Below are 22549 nucleotides of genomic sequence, written 5' to 3'. Positions count from 1 at the left end.
CCACACCCTTGGTTGTGACTTTCTGACAGTCATTTGGATAGTACAGCTGAGCGTTGGTAGGGGCACTCTTGTAGTTACTTTAAGAATGCATATATTTTACTCTCATTATTTACATTTTATTATGGACTCATTCAATTGTTGGGAGCATATTTAGTGTGTGTGACTTTCTTCATTATTATTTACATTTTAAGCCATAGATAGGCTAATTTATGAGACCAAAAATCTATCACAATAATGAAAGAGCCCAAAATAAGCATATTTCAATCATTGGACGAAGGTACCAAGCAGAGTTTTTGGTCAATCCAGACTTTCTACTAGATCCTAATCAGTGGATCCTAATCGGTATTCTGCTCGGAATTGATTTAATATGTTTGAACTTCCCCTTTTTTTTTTTTACTGTATTTGAGCTTTGTTAGATAACTTTTCCCCATTAATAATCTAAGCTGTATGCTCAGAACAATCACTTCAGTTGAGGTCATCCGTAGGCACCAAGGGTGTGACTTTCAAATGACTTAACCACAATGTTTTCTCGTCATTGTTGAAAAATGGAGAGGAAAGAGGTACCACACCATGACCACAGAATAACGGTTTTATGTGGCCAATGCCACTTTTCTTGCAGTTGGCTTGCCAGCAATTTACTTCTGGATCTTACAGTGCATTCGGAAAGTATTCAGACGCCTTGACTTTTTCCACACTTTGTTACGTTACAGCCTTATTCTAAAATGTTTAAATAAATAAAAATCCTCTGCAAATTTACACACGGTGTAAATTATTTACATAAGTATTCAGACCCTTTGCTATGAGACTCGAAATCGAGCTCATGTGCTTCCTGTTTCCATTGTTCCTCCTTGAGATGTTTCTACAACTTGATTGGAGTCCACTTGTGGTAAATTCAATTGATTGGACGTAATTTGGAAAGGCACACACCTGTCTATTTAAGGTCCCACAGTTGACAGTGCATGTCAGAGCAAAAACCAAGCCATGAGATCGAAGGAATTGTCCGTAGAGCTCCGAGACAGGATTGTGTCGAGGCACAGATCTGGGGAAAAGCACCAAAAAATGTCTGCAGCATTGAAGGTCCCCAAGAACACAGTGGCCTCCATTATTCTTAAATGGAAGGAGTTTGGAACCACCAAGAGTCTTCCTAGAGAAGGACCTCAGACTGGGGTGAAGGTTCACCTTCCAACAGGACAGTGACCCTAGGCACACAGCCAAGACAATGAGGAGTGGCTTTGGGACAAGTCTCTGAATGTCCTTGAGTGACCCAGCCAGAGCCCGGACTTGAACCCGATCGAACATCTCTGGAGAGACCTTAAAATAGCTGTGCAGCGGCGCTCCTCATATAACCTGACACAACTTGAGAGTATCTGCAGAGAAGAATGTGAGAAACTCCCCAAATACAGGTGTGCCAAGCTTGTAGCGTCATACCCAAGAAGACTCGAGGCTGTAATCTCTGCCAAAGGTGCTTCAACAAAGTACAGAGTAAAGGGTCTAAATATGAATGTAAATGTGATATTTCAGTATTTTATTCTTCTTTTTTTGCTAAAAATAAAAAAAATAAACAGTTTTTGCTTTGTCATTATGGGGTATTGTGTGTAGATTGATTGATAAGGAGGGAAACTATTTAATACATTTTAGAATAAGGCTGAAACTTAACAAAATGTGGAAAAAGTCAAAGGGTCTGAATACTTTCCAAATGCACTGTATCCGTTGAAACACAGCCCTGCCTAGTTTCTCTCCTGTTGAAGACCAGGTCCCGCCGGTGACCATGCCCTCAGTTTGGCTACTGTGCAAGAGCTGTCTGATTTAAACTGATAACTGTACCAAAATGGAAGGCTTGAAAGGGCTATCATTTTCATATTCAATCAATCCCTATACCAGTCTGCTGTTCCCACATGCTTCAAGAGGGCCACCATTGTTCCTGTTCCCAAGAAAGCTAAGGTAACTGAGCTAAACGACTACCGCCCCGTAGCACTCACTTCCGTCATCATGAAGTGCTTTGAGAGACTAGTCAAGGACCATATCACCTTCACCCTACCTGACACCCTAGACCCACTCCAATTTGCTTACCGCCCAAATAGGTCCACAGACGATGCAATCTCAACCACACTGCACACTGCCCTAACCCATCTGGACAAGAGGAATACCTATGTGAGAATGCTGTTCATCGACTACAGCTCGGCATTCAACACCATAGTACCCTCCAAGCTCGTCATCAAGCTCGAGACCCTGGGTCTCGACCCCGCCCTGTGCAACTGGGTACTGGACTTCCTGATGGGCCGCCCCCAGGTGGTGAGGGTAGGCAACAACATCTCCTCCCCGCTGATCCTCAACACGGGGGCCCCACAAGGGTGCGTTCTGAGCCCTCTCCTGTACTCCCTGTTCCCCCACGACTGCGTGGCCACGCACGCCTCCAACTCAATCATCAAGTTTGCGGACGACACAACAGTGGTAGGCTTGATTACCAACAACGACAAGACGGCCTACAGGGAGGAGGTGAGGGCCCTCGGAGTGTGGTGTCAGGAAAATAACCTCACACTCAACGTCAACAAAACTAAGGAGATGATTGTGGACTTCAGGAAACAGCAGAGGGAACACCCCCCTATCCACATCGATGGAACAGTAGTGGAGAGGGTAGCAAGTTTTAAGTTCCTCCGCATACACATCACAGACAAACTGAATTGGTCCACTCACACAGACAGCATCGTGAAGAAGGCGCAGCAGCGCCTCTTCAACCTCAGGAGGCTGAAGAAATTCGGCTTGTCACCAAAAGCACTCACAAACTTCTACAGATGCACAATCGAGAGCATCCTGGCGGGCTGTATCACCGCCTGGTACGGCAACTGCTCCGCCCTCAACCGTAAGGCTCTCCAGAGGGTAGTGAGGTCTGCACAACGCATCACCGGGGGCAAACTACCTGCCCTCCAGGACACCTACACCACCCGATGTTACAGGAAGGCCATAAAGATCATCAAGGACATCAACCACCCGAGCCACTGCCTGTTCACCCCGCTATCATCCAGAAGGCGAGGTCAGTACAGGTGCACCAAAGCTGGGACCGAGAGACTGAAAAACAGCTTCTATCTCAAGGCCATCAGATTGTTAAACAGCCACCACTAACATTGAGTGGCTGCTGCCAACACACTGACATTGACACGGACTCAACTCCAGCCACTTTAATAATGGGAATTGATGGGAAATGATGTAAATATATCACTAGCCACTTTAAACAATGCTACCTTATATAATGTTACTTACCCTACATTATTAATCTCATATGCATACGTATATACTGTACTCTATATCATCGACTGCATCCTTATGTAATACATGTATCACTAGCCACTTTAACTATGCCACTTTGTTTACATACTCATCTCATATGTATATACTGTACTCGATACCATCTACTGTATGCTGCCCTGTACCATCACTCATTCATATATCCTTATGTACATATTCTTTATCCCCTTACACTGTGTATAAGACAGTAGTTTTGGAATTGTTAGTTAGATTACTTGTTGGTTATTACTGCATTGTCGGAACTAGAAGCACAAGCATTTCGCTACACTCGCATTAACATCTGCTAACCATGTGTATGTGACAAATAAAATTTGATTTTCATTTGATTTGATTTGAATCGTGTTTTATCTACTCACACCTTCACAATAAACCACTGAGGAGCATTTCCCTATGTTTTTTTAAACGTTTATCACACCCCTACGTTCCCCTGCTAACAAGTAGAACACTATTGTCGTGCCACTACTGTTGTGTCCCGATTGGAGCCCTATTCTCTACGTAGCACACTATATAAAGGGAAAGGATAACATTGTAGCAGTAACAATTTATAAAAAGACCACTAGATGGCAGCGGAAGTAAAGAATTTGCTTTGGCCAGGTATATTCTTTAGGAACAGGTAAATAAATAGATCATCCACAAGTAGTAGAAGTTAATTGATATGAACACCACATTTTGTTTAAGATTTGACTAGAAAACGTATTTGGGTCCTCCTAGACCCCTAGTATTTAGGATCACTGCATAAAGACATGTCACAAAGATGCTCAGTCTGTCTCTGTTTTTGTATAATCTCTCTCTCTCTCTCTCTGCACACAAACACACACACATACAGAGTGACACATGAGTGCATGACTAAACATTTGAGAAAGCAATGGTCATCACAAATATTTTGTAAGGAAGAACAACATTTAGAGAGATCTAGAATTCTACAACTCAGAATTGGGAACACTGAAAGACTGTCTACACTTGAAATGACTAGGTTAAAATCCTGGAACTATATGTATTACATAGACTACTAGGTTTTGCCTGGAAGAACTTTGTGTTTCAAAGAATAGTATCTAGATTACAGTGGGAGAAGAGGTAGACTACTGTAGCTGTCCCCGCCCACTAGACTGCACGACGGTGATATTTCTCCCTATACCCACCGTGCTCGGTTCATTCTAACGCATTGCATAAGCACGGTTTCCATTGGATGCTTCTGTATTTTTCCGCGGATGGTGATTGCATACAGAATACCAGCCTGGCTTGCCGCTGAAATACAGCTAGTCACATTTAGCCATCAGTGGAGGAAAACAGTCACCTGGTCTAGTTGAGAGAGAGAGATAGAGAGCAAGAGGTAAAATGGGCAAATAAGCCTATATCAAGTCGGTATATCTTGTCCAAAATAAATGTATCTAAATTGTAATTTAATCACGTCGGAATGGTTAGTAATCCATTTCCAAAAATCCACCACTATATGGCAACTTAATTAACGGTGTCATAATTTAACCGTTAAACCGCGAGCCTGTGGAAATGGGATTCCTCCACCAGCTACAGCTTCTGTTGTGGAAGAATGTGTCTTTGAAGAGGAGAGGACCGGTAAGGAAACATTTTCGTTGATATTCATAGATGATAATTAGAATGGAGACACATGGATATGTGGGCCTTGGCTTGTGCGCTCGCCGGATGTCAGCGCGAGATCCGACAGGCGTCGGTCGGTTTACAATATAATTCGGTTGCTGCCGCTGCATTGCATGTATTTCAGGCTGGCATGATATTCAGAGCCACCATCATGTATCGACTGAACATTTAACACCTCGTTCCTTTATTATCAATACATTTAATTCGCTGATATGTTTGTGAAATTGTTGGCCAATTTGCGATTCCCGTAGTTGCCAAGATGTTTAGATGTGGTGGTGTAGCCCCGGGGGTTTTACTCGTCGTGCACATAGGACTGAACAGGTTGTTGCGTTTCAACAAACAACAATTCATATCAGATCATGCGCCTCAGTACATCAATCAATGTGGTAGGGAAGAAGATGTAAACTCACATTTAATCAACTTTTTTTTTAAATGCAAGTCATTCTGGTATCGTGAAAATGTATCATGATATGCATCTTGAAATGATAATAGATTACATTTAAATGACTAAATGGTATTCATATTTTTTTTTAATGCATAAGTATAGCATAACCAATTGCTTGTATGCATCTATTTGGGTCTTTTGGTTAAACACCAGCCTCACGTGTAGTCTAGGCTACCTGACAGACAATGACAGTAAGGACAGGACACTGAGAATGGGGACAGCTGGTGCTCAGTCTAACATCTTGGGAGGGGCACTTTCACAGAGGGGGCAGGTGCTCTTGCACCTATCTGTGCATATCCCTGCAAAAAAAATAAGATGCTCTGAGGTTGCTCTCCCTTCTGATAGGATAATAGAGAGAAAGGACCAGAATCCCAGGATTTTCGCAGCTCTGGCTCCTTTTCATGTTATAGTACGTGTATGTCTGTGTTCTGGCGAACATGACTCGTCTACACGTTTTTTAAACACTGGTCTACACATTGTTTTCTAAAACCACACAGTGGAACAAACGACACAACTTTCTTAGAGAGCTCCCCATCAGTAGCGCGTGCATGTGTTAGGCTACACGCTTATGTCAGATTAGTAAAGCTGCGGCAGCACCTAAAAGACCCTGAGCAGTAATCTAACTCTTCCGTAACTACAGATACAGAATAGCATATTATTAAGTCATAACCTGTTGTGATATGATTATTATTATGTAAACCGGACTTAATGGGATTGAATGAACTCTTGCGTAACTCTAATCATATTCATTTGGAATTTGGGCCTGAATATCAAATCAAATCCAATTTTATTTGTCATATTCACCGAATATAACCTTATCGTGAAATGCTTACTTACAAGCCCTTAACCAACAATGCAGTTTTAAGAAAATACAACTGGCCGTGCGGTAGCAGAGAGAACAGTCCATGACTTAGGTGTCTGGAGTCTTTGACAATTTTTTGGGCCTTCCTCTGACACCGCCTAGCGTATAGGTCCTGGTTGGCAGGAACCATGATATTTTGTTGGTGATGAGGACACCAAGGAATTTCAAGCTCTCGACCCGCTCCACTACAGCCCGTTGACGTGAATGTGGGCATGTACTGCCCTCCTTTTGCTGTAGTCCACGATCAGCTCCTTTGTCTTGCTCAAGTTGAGGGAGAGGTTGTTGTCCTGGCACCACACTGCCAGGTCTCTGAGCCCCTCCATATAGACTCTCATCGTTGTCGGTGATTAGGCCTACCACCTTTGTGCCATCAGCAAACTTAATGATGGTGCTGGAGTTGTACTTGGCGAACAGGGAGTACAGGAGGGAGGGGACTAAGCACGCACCCCTGAGGGGCTCCCGTGTTGAGGATCAGCGTGGCAGATGTGTGGTGGCCTACCCTTGCCACCTGGTGGCGGCCCTTCAGGAAGTCCAGGATGCAGCTGCAGAGGGAGGTGTTTAGTCCCAGGGTCCTTAGCTTAGTGATGAGCTTTGTGGACACTATGGTGTTGAACGCTGAGCTGTAGTCAGTGAACTGCATTTTCATATAGGTGTTTCTTTTTTCCAGGTGGGAAAGGGCAGTGTGAAGTGCAATTGAGATTGTGTCATCTGTGGATCTGTTGGGGCAGTATGCGAATTGGAATGGGTCTAGGGTTTCCGGGATGATGGTGTTGATGTGAGCCATGACCAGCCTTTCAAAGCACTTCATGGCTACTGACGTGAGTGCTATGGGCGGTAGTCATTTAGGTAGGTTTACCTCGGGTTCTTGGGCACGGGGACTATGGTGGTCTCCATGAAATATGTAGGTATTGCCGACTGGGTCAGGGAGAGGTTGAAAATGTCAATGAAGACTCTTGCCAGTTGGTAAGCGCATGCTCTGTGTACACGTCCTGGTAATCCTTCTGGCCTCGTGGCCTTGTGAATGTTGACCTGTTTAAAGATCTTGCTCACATCGGTTATGGAGAGCGTGATCACACAGTCATCCAGAACAGCTGGTGCTCTCATGCATGCTTCAGTGTTGCTTGCCTCGAAGCTAGCATAAAATGCATTTAGCCCATCTTGTAGGCTCGCGTTACTGTGCAGCTTGCGACTGGGTTTCCCTTTGTAGTCTGTAAAAGTTTGCAAGCCCTGCCACATCTGATGTGCATCAGAGCCGGTGTAGTAGGATTCAATCTTAGTCCTGTATTGACTCCTTGCTTGAATGGTTCGTCTGAGAGAATAGCGGGATTTCTTATAAGCGTCCGGATTAGTATCCTGCTCCTTGAAAGTGGCAGCTCTAGCTTTTAGCTCGGTGCGGATGTTGCCTGTAATCAATGGCTTCTGGTTGGGATATGTACTTACGGTTAACCTATTGGTGAGGCCAGTGACTGAGGTGGTATTCAAGCTCAATGACATTGGGTGAATCCCAGAACAATGCTTACAATGTATGGTGCCTAGTTTGTAGACAGCACCTGACAAACTTTGGAGTGAATCCCTTTAATGTACAGTGTAAAGTACCTACTTTAAAACCTAATGACCTAAAGGACTGTTTTTAGTTCATCAGTCAACAGGGCCTATTTATAGTAGTCTGTAGAGAGCACAATCTATTTCCATGCATTTTGGAGCCTTTCCATTTATAGCAGTGGGGGTTTTGCTTAAAGATCTTTATAGTTCACATCTACCCTTTTGCATGAAAAAGGGTAGATGTTAGAAATACAATTGGCGATGTAGAGCTCGGGACACATTTGTTTTGTTGTTCCTAAAGATGCTTAGTTTTATCCATCATCCATCATAGCTTAATGTCTTTGCCTCCCGTGTCCTTTTTTTGTGCTATTTTTATCTTTGGTTCCCCCTTCAGAGATCACACACAGGATCTGTCTCAAATGGCACCTTATTCCCTTTATAGTGCACTACTTTTGACCAGGGCCCATGCCCTATTCCCTATATAGTGCACAAGTTATTGACCGGCGGGCCCTGTTCATGCACTACAGTGCTGCACTACGTAGAGAATAAGGTGAAATTTAGGACCCAGCCTCAATAAAGACGTCAGATAGATTCAATGGAGTACACTAGTGTTGCCACAGAGTAATAATAGTAGCAGCCACGTCATCTGTAGGTTTATTAGCATGCAGCCCAGCGCTGGGCCTGCAGGGGCTCAGGAAGATGTCTATAGCATTAGCCTAGTGGATTGATGGGTTCCGGGATGGGGCTAGTCAGCATTTGTCAGGACCAGTGGCATGCTTTGGTCTGTGTTCTAATGAGCGAGTCCTGCTATTGTATAGAAATTGGAAACTCTGGCTGTGACCGACTCTATTCCCGGGGACCATAGGGCTCTGGTCAAAAGTATTGCACTATATAGGGAATAACAGGTTGTCATTTGTGAGTGTACACTGTGCACGTTTTACATTTTGTGGACAGAGCAATGTTTGTGAGGAGGGTTGATAGTTTACAACTTTGTACTGTGCTTTCGAAAGGTCTCTATTTGCATAGCAGCCAACTGACGCCATGGTGTGAAGACCATGGTTCATTGTTTTGTTTTCTGCCTGACAGTCCGTGCCACGCAGAAAAACCTTGTGATTACCTCGAGGCGTAATGCAAATATCTCTAAATAACGTAACCTAATCACTTTGTTGTTTGGTACAGGAAAGTCCCATGTCTGTAGCGTCAAACCTTTAGCTCCTCTTCCTGTCTGTCAATAACTCCCTGTCACTGCTCCTGCTCTGCAGACATGTTTCTGTTAGAGAGAGAGAGAGAGAGAAGAAGAGAGAGCTGAGAGGAAGCGAGAACAGAGAAAGATAGAGAGGGGTCAAAGCTGAGAGAGAGTGAGAGAGAGAGAGAGAGAGAGAGAGAGAGAGAGAGAGGGTGGTCAAACCCCTCTCTGTCCCATTGCACTCTCTTAGCTCACCACTATCCTGCCTAGTGCAGCAGCAGCATCAGCACTCATGACCTAGTTCTCCCAGTCAGGCACTCAGCGTCCCTGAATGATTGGCTGACTGAGGGCCGTGCCTCGCCGGACAGAGCTGGCTGGGTAACAGAGAGAGGGGGAAAGGGAGAGAAAGATGCGAGGGAGGTAAAAGGGGGAGAAAGATTGAAACGGAGAAAGAGAGAAGGTGACAACTACAGAGGAGCGCGTCACACTGGCAAGCCAATAAATGATACATGATATCTGTAAACTCTAATGGACTAGCACTGCAGTAGCTCATAGATGTTGGGCATGTCAGACACACGCTATCTCTGTATGCTGATCTCACAGCAGGGACAGGACTCAGACGGGAGAGAGATAGAAATGGAGGTCAGTCTGGAGGGGCTGCACACAGATTTCTCACTTTGGAGTAGAGGGTTACTACTACAGTACTGTACGAGCCTAATGTGGATGACTCTAATCCATTATCTCTCACTAATAGTGAGAGCTCATGAATGATGTCGTCAATGAGTCGTGACTAGAGCCTTCAGAATGATTTGGCCCAACCTGCAGTGGCTGATATGTAGGGTATGCAAAATGCATGTGAGGATATACATTTTTCTGAATGTCTGACTCTGAGTTTACTTCAGCCGGTACCAAAAATGAAACTCTCAAAATTATATTACAAATGTTTTATTTTATTTTTTACGAGTGCATATACATGCTTCATTTGTTTTGATTTATTGCCTCTTTCTTTGTATAATTGAAGTGACAGAAACAGTTTAAATATTGAATTGGGCATAGAATATATTCAACAAGTCAGAAAAGATCATCTGCAAGCCCTTGGATAACTTTTTCTTACGAAAGGGGATTTGAATATTCCTGGATGTTCCAATTGGATGAATATCCAATAACTTGAGGATTTTGATTGACAGGTTATTCAATTTGAATATTACAGTTCAGTACCTGATTAATTCAGTTGTTACTCCAGCCCGAGGCATGCATTTGATGTTTCCTATCATGTTTAAAACAGCCTTTTGAGTTTCATCATTTTCAGGATTTAGAAAAAATTATTGACTTGGGACCAGTTGTCTTCAGAAGTATGACATAACTTCCTGTAGTCTGATGCCGTTTGGCACTGTAATAAATATGTTTTATGACACACAATATAATAAACACACACACAGAGACAGCTTTATGGCTGATTGATAACACAACCAGTAAACATGGCCTTCCATACAGCACCTATTTTATTGGCTCACAGTCACACCTGGCATGGTCCATGCAGGCCCTCTCTAGGACTAGATGTTGGGTTAACCCAAGCCTGACACACACTAGCCTGGTATCATACTGTGCTGCAGCTCTTCTATTGCTTTCATGCACAAAGAGTTGGCTACAAGATACAGTAGCCACAGCCACCCCCCATATTTCAAATTCCCATTCAATTCCATCTGGATTCTCACTGGCCTAGCCTAGACTCCGATCCTGGTAAGAGTGGTGGTAGCAATGGTGGTGGTGGCAGTCTTGCTGGTGGTGGTGGTGGCAGTTCTGGTGGTGGTGGTAGTCTTGGTGGTGATGGTGGCAGTGTTGTTGGTGTTGGTTGCTGTGTTGGTGGTGGCAGTCTTGGTGTCAGTCTTAGTGGTAGTGGTGGTGGTAGCAGTCTTGGTGGTGGTGCTGGTAGCAGTGTAGTTGGCAGTGACGTGTGGTGAGGTCTGAGGCCGAGTAGGCACTTTCTATTGAGACATTTAATGTCCCCCAAAAAGTTGCAGTTCTAGCCTACTGTCCAATGAGGCCTATTCACTCACAATGACCAATGTTCTTTCCCCCGGAGCATTTTTTCCCCCCAGGAAAGGAGAGAGTGACTCTCTCGACATAGCAGCGGTCCCCAGCAAAACAGATACTGGGGCACACAGGCAGACACTTTCATTGCATGAATCAAGAGGATAATGTACTTTACTGTTTGACCAAATCATGGTTTTAGCCTCCTAAAGAATAGAACGTTTTTAGTGAGGTGAATGAATGTGCATCCCGCAACAATGCGACCAATGTTTTTTTAAACTAACACAGCCAAGTGAAAGGATCATAAAATGCAACTAAATGGTCTCAAAATGCGACTAAATGGTCGCAATCTGGAGCCCTACCTTGTATAGAATTGTCACTATAGTCACACGCTCGAACTTTAGTTTTACTTAAATGAAAAAGGCCTCTATCTTTGCAATCAACAGTAGCCTAGGCCAAGGCCAAGGCTCCTCTCTCGCTTTCTCTCTCTCATAAATGTTATTTATCAGCTTTTAATTTATTTTATCAGCCAAAAGCAAGCAATTACCGGCTAACGTAAACCCTGCTAACAGGCCCCGCATGAACAGGTGACTTTCAGCACCACAGACAGCGACCCAAATGTAGGCCTACTTGTAGACAGTGCTACACACAAAAATGCCTAGTAGTCATTGCTACTGATTGAGATACACAATAAACATGTAATGTAATAATATCAGACGGTGCTACTGTAAATACAAATTTGCACCACCCATCTATCCTTCTGGGTAAAGACATCAGTGACTGAACTGTAAAACTCCTCCCTGTTGGCCCTCAGTTTTAGAAGTCTGACGTACTAGACGCTATGGAGATATGGCAAGGGATGAGAGTCATCCTTGATCGGTCCAGTTTCAACTGCATGTCTTCATCCATTTCAGAAAATTCCCTCAACGGAAGCTGTTGGTGGCTGGTATAGTGAGGACTAGCTGCAGTAACTTTGTCGCCTCGATGACAGTCTGTGTCATGCTGGAACAAAAAGCTGAGGAGCTGTCTAAATGATTTGTCTCGTACTATTTGTGAACTGTACAGTCTGACAAGATCAGCATTAAGTCTAACGAAATTCAAGTTCTTAGCATATTTTGACAGGCTCTCGTCTGCTGGTGTCTAACTTTTGTGACATTGTTGAAAAAAAATTGCAGTCCACTAAGCCAAATTAAGTTCACCAATGCGGTCAAACCTGGCTCTCATCTGAACATTGGTTTTGTCCAGTATGTTGTAGTAAATTCGCCCCCTATCTACTGATCGGCTGTTTACTGCGAGTTTCACTTTCTGCCAAGCCCTCGTAGAAATGATCAAAGTCTTAACGCTGCCGTTCCAGGACTTGCATTATGTGGCTGATTCGGGTATGGCAGACACTCATATCCATCACTTTGTTCTTTGTTCTTCATTGACAATTCCATCATGAGCAAAAAAGCAAACCTGGTGTTGGTCTCTAAATGAGTCGCTAACGGTTCATTTAAAAACAAATCGAAGGCATGTTGTAGTTACACATACTTTCCCCTGGGCCTGTTTGATGAGCCGGCACTCTCACCTAAATCAAATCAAATCAAATTTGTATTTGTCACATACACATGGTTAGCAGATGTTAGTGCGAGTGTAGCGAAATGCTTGTGCTTCTAGTTCCGACAATGCAGTAATAACCAACAAGTAATCTAGCTAACAATTCCAAAACTACTACCTTATAGACACAAGCGTAAGGGGATAAAGAATATGTACATAAGGATATATGAATGAGTGATGGTACAGGGCATCGAGTACAGTATATACATATGAGATGAGTATGTAAACAAAGTGGCATAGTTAAAGTGGCTAGTGATACATGTATTACATAAGGATGCAGTCGATGATATAGAGTACAGTATATACGTATGCATATGAGATTAATAATGTAGGGTAAGTAACATTATATAAGGTAGCATTGTTTAAAGTGGCTAGTGATATATTTACATAATTTCCCATCAATTCCCATTATTAAAGTGGCTGAAGTTGAGTCAGTGTGTTGGCAGCAGCCACTCAATGTTAGTGGTGGCTGTTTAACAGTCTGATGGCCTTGAGATAGAAGCTGTTTTTCAGTCTCTCGGTCCCAGCTTTGATGCACCTGTACTGACCTCGCCTTCTGGATGATAGCGGGGTGAACAGGCAGTGGCTCGGGTGGTTGTTGTCCTTGATGATCTTTATGGCCTTCCTGTGACATCGGGTGGTGTAGGTGTCCTGGAGGGCAGGTAGTTTGCCCTGGAGATGCGTTGTGCAGACCTCACTACCCTCTGGAGAGCCTTACGGTTGTGGGCGGAGCAGTTGCCGTACCAGGCGGTGATACAGCCCGACAGGATGCTCTCGATTGTGCATCTGTAGAAGTTTGTGAGTGCTTTTGGTGACAAGCCGAATTTCTTCAGCCTCCTGAGGTTGAAGAGGCGCTGCTGCGCCTTCTTCACGATGCTGTCTGTGTGAGTGGACCAATTCAGTTTGTCTGTGATGTGTATGCGGAGGAACTTAAAACTTGCTACCCTCTCCACTACTGTTCCATCGATGTGGATAGGGGGGTGTTCCCTCTGCTGTTTCCTGAAGTCCACAATCATCTCCTTAGTTTTGTTGACGTTGAGTGTGAGGTTATTTTCCTGACACCACACTCCGAGGGCCCTCACCTCCTCCCTAGGTCGCATGATGAGCTTTCATTCAAATGCCACTGTTCTCTTTCACCTTTGCTTTCTGCATGCAGATGTTCATTCAATGACAGATCTATCCGTGAGCTGCCAAATGTCTTTTAAAGCTGTGTGGCTTTGGATGTGAGACAGACTTCTCACACTTGTTGAGTGCTATAGGCAAGTTGTTCAAGTTGCAGTAACCGGCTTTAGTCCAAACGCGGTCGCTTGTGGAGAACAGCAGGAAGGGGAAGCAGTTGAGTCAGCTGCTAACAGCGCAGCCACAGAGCCAGTCTTTCTGTTGATACCACTCAGATTCAAATGATAGTGTTATTTTCTGTCCCTTCCTTTGATGTAGGTCCCTAAGCTCAGGTGTTGGTCTTCCATCCCTTATAACAACTCCCTGTTTCGCACGAAAATCCAACAATGAAAACTGTTTCAGATGCAATATGTTAGTCATCCTGTTCAACTTTAGCTAGCAGTAAAACGAATGTAAACCCCATTACTTTTTCCATGCCAATTTATGAAAATGAATGGGACATATTGACACATGGAAGGCAGCGAAGCTTTCTGCCTGCAAATTTGGGACCTAAGTACTAGTTCAGAAATTGTCACGCCCTGGTCTAAGTATTTTGTGTTTTTCTTCATGTATTGGGTCAGGCCAGGGTGTGGCATGGAGTTTTTGTATTGTGGTGTGTTTTGTCTGGGGGTTTTGGTGTGTATGTTAGTGGGATTGTAGCTTAGTAGGGTGTTCTAGGAAAGTCTATGGCTGTCTGAAGTGGTTCTCAATCAGAGGCAGGTGTTTATCGTTGTCTCTGATTGGGAACCATATTTAGGCAGTCATATTCTTTGGTTGTATTGTGGGTGATTGTCCTGAGTGTCTTGATGTCCTTGTTAGAGGTTAGTAGACACATGTATAGGCTGTTTTCGGTTTTCGTTTCGTTTATTGTTTTGTCGTGTGTTACGTTTGTTTATTAAAGATGAATCGCAATAGACACGCTGCAGTTTGGTCCGACTCTCCTTCACCATATGAAAACCGTGACAGAAATAGATTTTATCATGCAGAAAAAAGCATGACGATGACGAAATGATTATTGATAAAATGTAGATTTATTTATTTTTCATTGCAGTTTTTTTCTTCTCCTTTTTTCACTTGTTTTCACAGGGTAAAACCATGCCTACCCTGTCTACCCTGACCACACGTCACTGGTTGGTGGTGGTGGTGGCAGTGTTGGTGGTGGTGTTGGCTGGGCCGGTGCCAGAACAAATCAGTTGGATGGGCATTTGATTTCCATAGAGGGGAAGAAAAGAAAATCACAGGCCCTCTGATGGGTTTTAAGAGTCCTCTGCTCCGACTCCTTCCTTCCAGAGCCTAGTGTGCTGGAGAGAGACTGGGTTGAATATACGAGATGGAGAAGAAGAAAAAATTAGGGGAGAGGGAGGGAATTCCAACAGCTGCCGTTCACCACGCAGGGCAGAGAGAGAGACAGAGAGAGATTAGTAATCATAACATTTTGCCTGCTGTAACTGTAAGGATTAAGCGCAATGGTCAAGTGTTGACCTCATATCACCTGCTATGTGTTTGACATAACTGAGGGATAGTATGGTGAGTGTGGAGCCTTCCCTGTCAAATGGCTGTTACTGCTTTATAACTACATCTCATAAAGTCATTTCATAGTTAATCAGGGATTAGTAAAGCTTGACTGCTGGGAATAGTAGACAGAGACTTGGTTCTAATGGTGGAAGGATCTACCACTGTGTATTCTCAAGTCTGTGTGTGTGTGTGTGTGTGTGTGTGTTTTTATATGACTGTATCTCGGCTTTGTATGGCCCCTTCCCCAGTCCTGCTGTGTGAGCCACCTGTTTGCTGTTACAGATCTGCGGCCAGTAACAATGCTCTCACACCTACTGAGACCAGGGATAGCGGGCGTGCCTGTGTGTGTTCGTTTAATTACAATCATTATTGTCATCATTAGATTGGTTATTTAATATGATGTGGAAGTGTGAATATCAACGTGCACACATCTACAGAATGTGAAATGGTATGTCTGTCTATTTCTCTGCGTCTGTCTTCCATCTCTCTTTTCATGTGTTATCTATCTCCCTCCCTCCTCTATCCCTCAGCTGTAATCAGGGTGTCTTACTGTTAATGAAATGACAATGGCCTCTCAGCTGCTTTATCTAATGTAGTTGCTGTGTTTAAAGCATACCATTAAATATTTACAGGTGTTGTACCATAACCATAATACAATGTTCATTCTTATTAAATCGTCATGTTTTTACCTTGATAGACATCTTGAATTTTCTGATGTAAAACTAATCATGTGAAAGATAACCGTCTCCCAGGACTGTGTCTCAATTGGCACCCTATTCCCTACATAGTGCACTACTTCACGAGAGTCCTATGGGCCCTGGTCAAAGTGCACTATATAGGGAATAGAGTGCCATTTGGGATGTATTACAAGCCATTATTAAATGAGTCCTCTCTTCTAGTTTGTTGTAAAAAGGCAGATTGTTATTCTCCGGAAGGGTTTTAGTTCCAAGTTATAGGAAGTGTCCTGTATGACGAAGTGCCCTAAGTGAACATCTCGCTAAATGTTGTTTGTTAGATGGATATGACTTTGGATGACAGGAGAAGGATAGTTTGTTTGTTCTATGTGTCTGCTGTGTCCAACAGCTTCTCGTCTTAGGATTGATGGCACCGCCAGCAGAACGTCTTGTTCACTGTCTGTCTGGTAAAAAGAAGCAGAGAGGAGCTTGTTTGCAAAATTCATGTTGTCTTGTCTGTCTAATGGGGAGTGGAGCGGAGTGGGAAAAAAGGTCTGAGTAGGAGTGTAGAGAATAGGAGAGGGGGGGAGTGGGAGAGGAGATGAGAGGAAAGCAGAGCAGAGTAGAGGAGATGAGAGGTGGGGAAAGGACGGGAGGGGAGAGGATCAGGATTTAGGCAGACGCTGCAGTAGAGTAGCTACTCATCTTTGTCACATAACCTGTGGAGTCCATTGTTCATTTCTCCCGGCGATAACACAAGCCTTAGTCTGGTATTCACATAGCTTTGTGCTTTAGCCAATTCCTCCAACTTTCCTTTTTTTGTGGCACCTGACCACACGACTGAACAGTAGTCCAGGTGCGGTAAAACCAGGGCCTGTAGGACCTGCCTTGTTGATAGTGCTGTTAATAGGGTAGAGTAGCGCTTTATTATTGATATACTTCTCCCCATCTTAGCTACTGTTGTATCAATATGTTTTGACCATGACAGTTTACAATCCAGGGTTAGTCCAAGCAGTTTATTCACCTCAACGTGCTCAATTTCTACATGATTTATTACACAATTTAGTTGAGGTTTAGGGTTTAGTGAATGATTTGTCCCAAATACAATGCTTTTAGTTTTATAAATATTTAGGACTAACGTATTCCTTGCTACCCACTCTGAAACCAACTGCAACTCTTTGTTAAGTGTTGCAGTCATTTCAGTTGCTGTAGTAGCTGACATGTATAGAGTTGAGTCATCTGCATACATAGAAACTCTGGCTTGACTTAAAGCCAGTGGCGTGTCATTAGTAAAGATTTTTTAAAGTAATGGGCCTAGACAGCTGCCCTGGGGAATTCCTGATTCTACCTGGATTATCTTGGAAAGGCTTCCATTAAATACACCCTCTGTGTTCTGTTAGACAGGTAACTCTTTTTCCAGCAGCAGACTATGATCAATAATGTCAAAAGCCGCACTGAAGTCTAACAAAACAGCCACCACAATCTTTTTATCATCAATCATCAGTCATAATGTGTAAGTGCTGTGCTTGTTGAACGGCGGCTTGTCATTGTTGATAGACACCAATAATTTTTTCACTTCTTCCACACTCACTTTAGGGAATGCTAAATTACAATGCTTGTCTTTCATAATTTAGTCAGATATACTTGAATGTGTAGTGTCAGCGTATGCCTAAATTTGCTAATCTTACCAATGAAAAGTAGTTGACAATGTCAGTTGGTTTTGTGATGAATGAGCCATCTGATTCAATGAATGATGGAGCTGAGTTTGCCTTTTTTCCCAAAATGGTATTTAAAGTGCTCCAAAGCTTTTTACTATCATTCTTTATGTAATTTATCTTTGTTTCATAGTGTAGTTTTGTCTTCTTTTTATTCAGTTTGGTATCGATTTCTCAATTTGCCAATCGGTTGTGCAGTCAGATTTATTTGCCATTCCTTTTGCCTCATCCCTCTCAACCATGCCATTTTTCAATTCCTCATCAATCCATGGGGATTTAACTGTTTTTACAGTCATTTTCTTAATGAGTGCATGCTTAATTGTAACTGGAATAAGAAATTTCATAAATGTGTAAATTGCAGTGTCTGTTTGCACACCACAGACCACTAACAAATATTCTTTACATCAACAACATAGGAATCACTACAAAACGTCTTGAATGACCTCTTACACACTATATTAGGCCCAGCCTTTGGAACTTTGGTTTTCCTAGATATGGCTTCTATACTGTGATCACTACATCCAATAGATTTGGATACTGCTTTCAGCATTAGTAAAGATATGATCAATACATGTTGATTATTTCATTCCTGTACTGTTTGTAATTACCCTGGTAGGTTGATTGATTACCTGAACCAGGTTTCAGGCAGTAGTTACAGTTTGAAGCTTTCTCTTGAGTGAAAGCCAGTCAATATTTAAATCACCCAGAAAGTAAACCTCTCTATTGACATCACATACATTATCAAGCATTTCACACATGTTTTCCAGATACTGATGGTTAGCACTTGGTTGTCTATAGCAGCTTCCCACCAGAATGGGCTTTAGGTGAGGCAGATGAACCTGCAGCCATATTACCTCAACAGTATTTAACATGAGATCCTCTCTAATCTTTGCAGGAATGTGGTTCTGAAAATATACAGCAACATCTCCACCATTGGTATTTCTGTATTTTCTGTAAAGGTTATAACCTTGCATTGCTACCACTGTATCATCAAAGGTATCATCTACGTGAGTTTCAGAGATAGTCAGAATATGAATGTTATCTGTTACTATTACATTATTGATTTCATTAACCTGATTTCTTAAGCTACATATGTTAACGTGGGCTATTTTGAGCACTTTTCTTCTGGGATGCTTAGTTGTTTTTATTGCTTTACTCAGAAGCTTAGCAACAATAGATGTGCTCATGTTCTTTATCCTTGTGCAGGGTGAGCTGCACAATGTGGACTTCCTCTCCTCCTAGGGCACACCGGCTCAGTGCTAACAGTGTAAATCGGGTTTGTAGGCACATGATTACTGCATACAATAGCTATAGGATCAGCAGAGACATTCAGAGCTGTTCGTGGGACATTAATTATGTTACTTATATTGTGTCTACCAATACGCCTGGTGTAATGTACATTTGCTGAAGCATTATGACTACACTGCGTCACAATGCTAGGGATTAGCTGAGCTGGGCTTGGGTCATTGATAATTCATTGTCTCAACGCAGCCTTATAATGCAGTGAAAGGATCCAGGAACCCAAATGATTTGGGTGGATCCTATCCTCCTTATAAAACGCGTTTTGTTTCCAAAAGGTATCGAAATTGTCAGCAAACGTTACACCCATTGAGCTGCAATAATCATGTAGCCAGTTGTGAGGAGAAAGAATCCTGCTAAAGCGTCCAATGCCACTATTAAGAGAGGACACAGGGCCAGATATGATGGGTGTTTTGTTATTGTCTAGCATAGAGTTAATCAGCTCTTTAAAATCCAGTTTCAACTGTTCAGAGCTGCCCTTCATAATGTCATTAAAACCCACATAGACTACGATAGAATCGATTTCCATGTCCTGGCGTAGTACATTCGGGAGCAGCTTAGTAATGTAATTTACTCTTTCTCCTGGATAGGACATTGTTTTTGCACCAGGAACGGTCACATTTCTTACCACGGAGCTGCCCAAAATCACAGCTGGCGAGAAGGACGAGGAAATCCGCCCAATCCCACGCTTCACAAGATTCAGGCCTCCGACAGATGGAAAATCCCCGCTCGATCCAGAGCATGGACGGAAGGTTGCCGACGTTGACTTTGAAATCGTAATATTAGGCACTGTGGCCGCAGACACAGGCACCCCCAGCGACGAGGGTGCAGGGAGAACAGGCTCCAGGACGTTGTTTGTATCCCCTCCTGGCCTCTCGTTGGGAGTGTAGACTGCTTTGCGGGAGGTCGCTGTCTTCGGCTTCCACGACTCATAACATGCGACCATCGTTGATTGCCTTTTTCCTCATGCTGTGCTCCTCCGCTATCAGATGGGAGAGCTCCGGGCAACACCAGCCAGTCGGATAAAGACAAACTACAAGGCGGAGATGTATACAACAAGCGCGAACGCCGTCCAGCCACCGGCGTAGAAAATGTAAACATCCCATTCTGCCTTTTCCCCAGTTTCTTACGTAGGCTGGCGACCTGCATGATCAAGGAAGCCGCCTCAAGCCTTGGCAAGTAAACAATTGCAGCATTGGAACTCTGGTTTGTCCCGAAACAAAGCCTAGTAGATACAGCGCTGGAACCGTTCATTTATTGCTCCAGACAAAGAGGGCTCCATTGCAAAACTCATCTGGTACCAACTTTGCTAGCTTGATGGCTAGCAGCTTAGCGTCTCTGCCAAGCAGGCTTCAACCTGTCTGTTAAGTGGGATTCCAGGACAAGAAATGCCAGTCCGAGCTGTTAAAGCTTACCGGGTCACGGAATCCACGCAAAAACAAGTTCTGTATTCGTATTTAATGAATAGCGGTTTTGTTTTAATAAAAAATAACAAACCAAGTGTTTTCCAACATACAATGTTCAGCTGCGCACCTTGATGCTTGTAGAAGGTCCTCTTCAAGTTGCTCACTCTTCTCCACTGTGCTGCTTGTTGAAGAGGAGTGCTCTTCTCAGGCACTTAGATGAAGGCTGTGCCAAGTGCAGGAGGGAGGGAGGAAGGGATGGAAGGAAGGAAGGAGGGAAAGAGGGAGGGAATGTTAATGATTCATACTGTCATCCTGGATCCCAATTAATCATTTAAACTTCCGCCCAGAAACTTTGTGTGTGTGTGTGTGTGACTGGGGTGAATGTGAGGACAGGAGAGTGTCTGGTGTGCTGATCTTTTTATCTTCCACTATTTATACCCAGACTGCTTTTCTGTTTACTGTGGCATATATTATCCAAAGCTGATTAGTACATTATTTAGGGTGTATGTATGCTTGAGGAAAACAAAGTCCCCATTTAGGAAATGGTATTTATTGAGGGTCGTCTTATTCCCTGGCTTACTGAAGAAGATAGAGGTTTACTGAAGGAGAGAGAGAGAGGGAAAGGGAGATTAGACAGCTATGGTTAGAGAGAAAGCCTGCAGTCTCAGGTGGCCATGTTGAAGAGGGAGCATTGATTCTGAATGAGTGTTTGAATGAGTTCACATCAAAGTCAAGGAAACTCCATGAGTAGAGCAGATATAACTGAAGGATAGGGAGAAAAACAGAGAGAATAGAGAGATAGAAGAGAGAGTGAGAGGAGGAAGAGAGGGAGGCTGAACGGTTTTCACCATGGTGAAATCATTTTACCCTCTGGATTAACACTGGCCTATTCACCTCGTATTCACTTGGAACAACAAGGACGCAAACAGGCCAAATCAAGGAGGGACCTACCTGAATAAGTCCAATAATAAGAAACGATTATTTTTGCTTTCAGTTGCAAAACATTTTGAAACGGTGTGTATTAATTATTTCACTAGGAACCAAACATAACCAAACTGAAGAAAATGGAACAAAACTGTGTGGGACTTACCTGAATTTGTCCAATAGAAACTATTTTCGTTGCAAAATGTTTTCCGTTTGGAGTAAACGTATCCGTTGCAAAACGTTTTGGATTAATGATTTATGAACCAGCTGTGCCCAACATTGCAAGAGTGTTTCCAAGATGTTAGCTAATAGCCATACTAGCCCCTGCCTGCTTGTGGCTGCATCCAACATTGTTATAATAATCAGCGTCATTAATCATTCTAGACTCACTCTCTCTATCAGAGCTCACAATAAGACCCAGATGCAGACAGCTAGAGTTACATATGTTTATTGACCCAAACAGGGGGCAGGCAAAAGACAGGTCAAAGGCAGGCATAGGTCCGTAATCCAGGGCAGAGTCAGGCAGGTACAGAAGGCAGTCTCGGGGTCAGGACAGGCAGAATGGTCAGAACCGGGGAAACTAGGAAACAGAACTTGAGAAAGCAGGGAGACGGGAAAACACACTGGTGAGACATGACAAGACAGGACAACAGACAAACAGAGAATACAGGTATAAATACACTGGGGATAATGAGGAAGATGGACGACACCTGGAGGGCAGCTCGGCTGGGAACGCTGGGCCTCACGGACCTGCTTCCCTATTCCCCAGATGAGTGCAATCGCCAGACATGAGGTGGGAAGGATGGTCTCGGGGTCCAAGGGTGTAGCGGCGGGGTTATAGCGGCGTGATAGTGCATCCGGCTTGATGTTCTTGGATCATGGTCGGTAGGAGAGGGAGAAGTTAAACCGGGTGAAAAGCAGAGCCCATCTAGCTTGCCTGGAATTGAGACGCTTGGCGGTGCGGAGATTTTTCAGGTTCTTGTGGTCCGTCCACACAATGAACGGATGTTCCGCCCCTCCAACCAGTGTCTCCGCTCCTCCAACACCATCTTCACGGTGAGAAGCTCCTGATTCCCCACATCATAGTTCCTCTCTGTGGTGTTGAGGTGATGGGAGAAGAAATCGCAGGGATATAACTTGTGGTCCAGGGCAGAACGCTGGGACCGAACAGCCCCCACTCCGACATCCGAAGTATCGACCTCCACCTTGAACTGATGGGACGGGTCAGAATGAACCATTATGGGAGCAATGGTGAAGCGGTGCTTGAGGTCACAGAATG

The 22549-nt window shown here is 43.6% G+C and overlaps 1 protein-coding gene across 6 annotated transcripts in view; it reads left to right on the top strand.

The window, feature by feature from the left end:
• Positions 1 to 4463: 4463 nt before the first annotated feature.
• abca2 (ATP-binding cassette, sub-family A (ABC1), member 2) overlaps positions 4464 to 22549 on the top strand; it is an 82307-nt gene continuing 64221 nt past the window's right edge. For all 6 annotated transcript variants that reach the window (XM_065011711.1, XM_065011709.1, XM_065011708.1 and 3 more), the window contains exon 1: positions 4464 to 4875. In XM_065011711.1, the coding sequence (XP_064867783.1) occupies positions 4810 to 4875 (66 nt within the window). In that variant the 5' untranslated portion in view covers positions 4464 to 4809. The remainder of the gene's footprint in view (positions 4876 to 22549) is intronic.

The sequence above is a fragment of the Oncorhynchus nerka genome, linkage group LG27 (genome assembly GCF_034236695.1).
Source record: "Oncorhynchus nerka isolate Pitt River linkage group LG27, Oner_Uvic_2.0, whole genome shotgun sequence".
Lineage (NCBI taxonomy): Eukaryota > Metazoa > Chordata > Actinopteri > Salmoniformes > Salmonidae > Oncorhynchus > Oncorhynchus nerka.
This window is presented reverse-complemented; position numbering and strand designations above follow the sequence as displayed.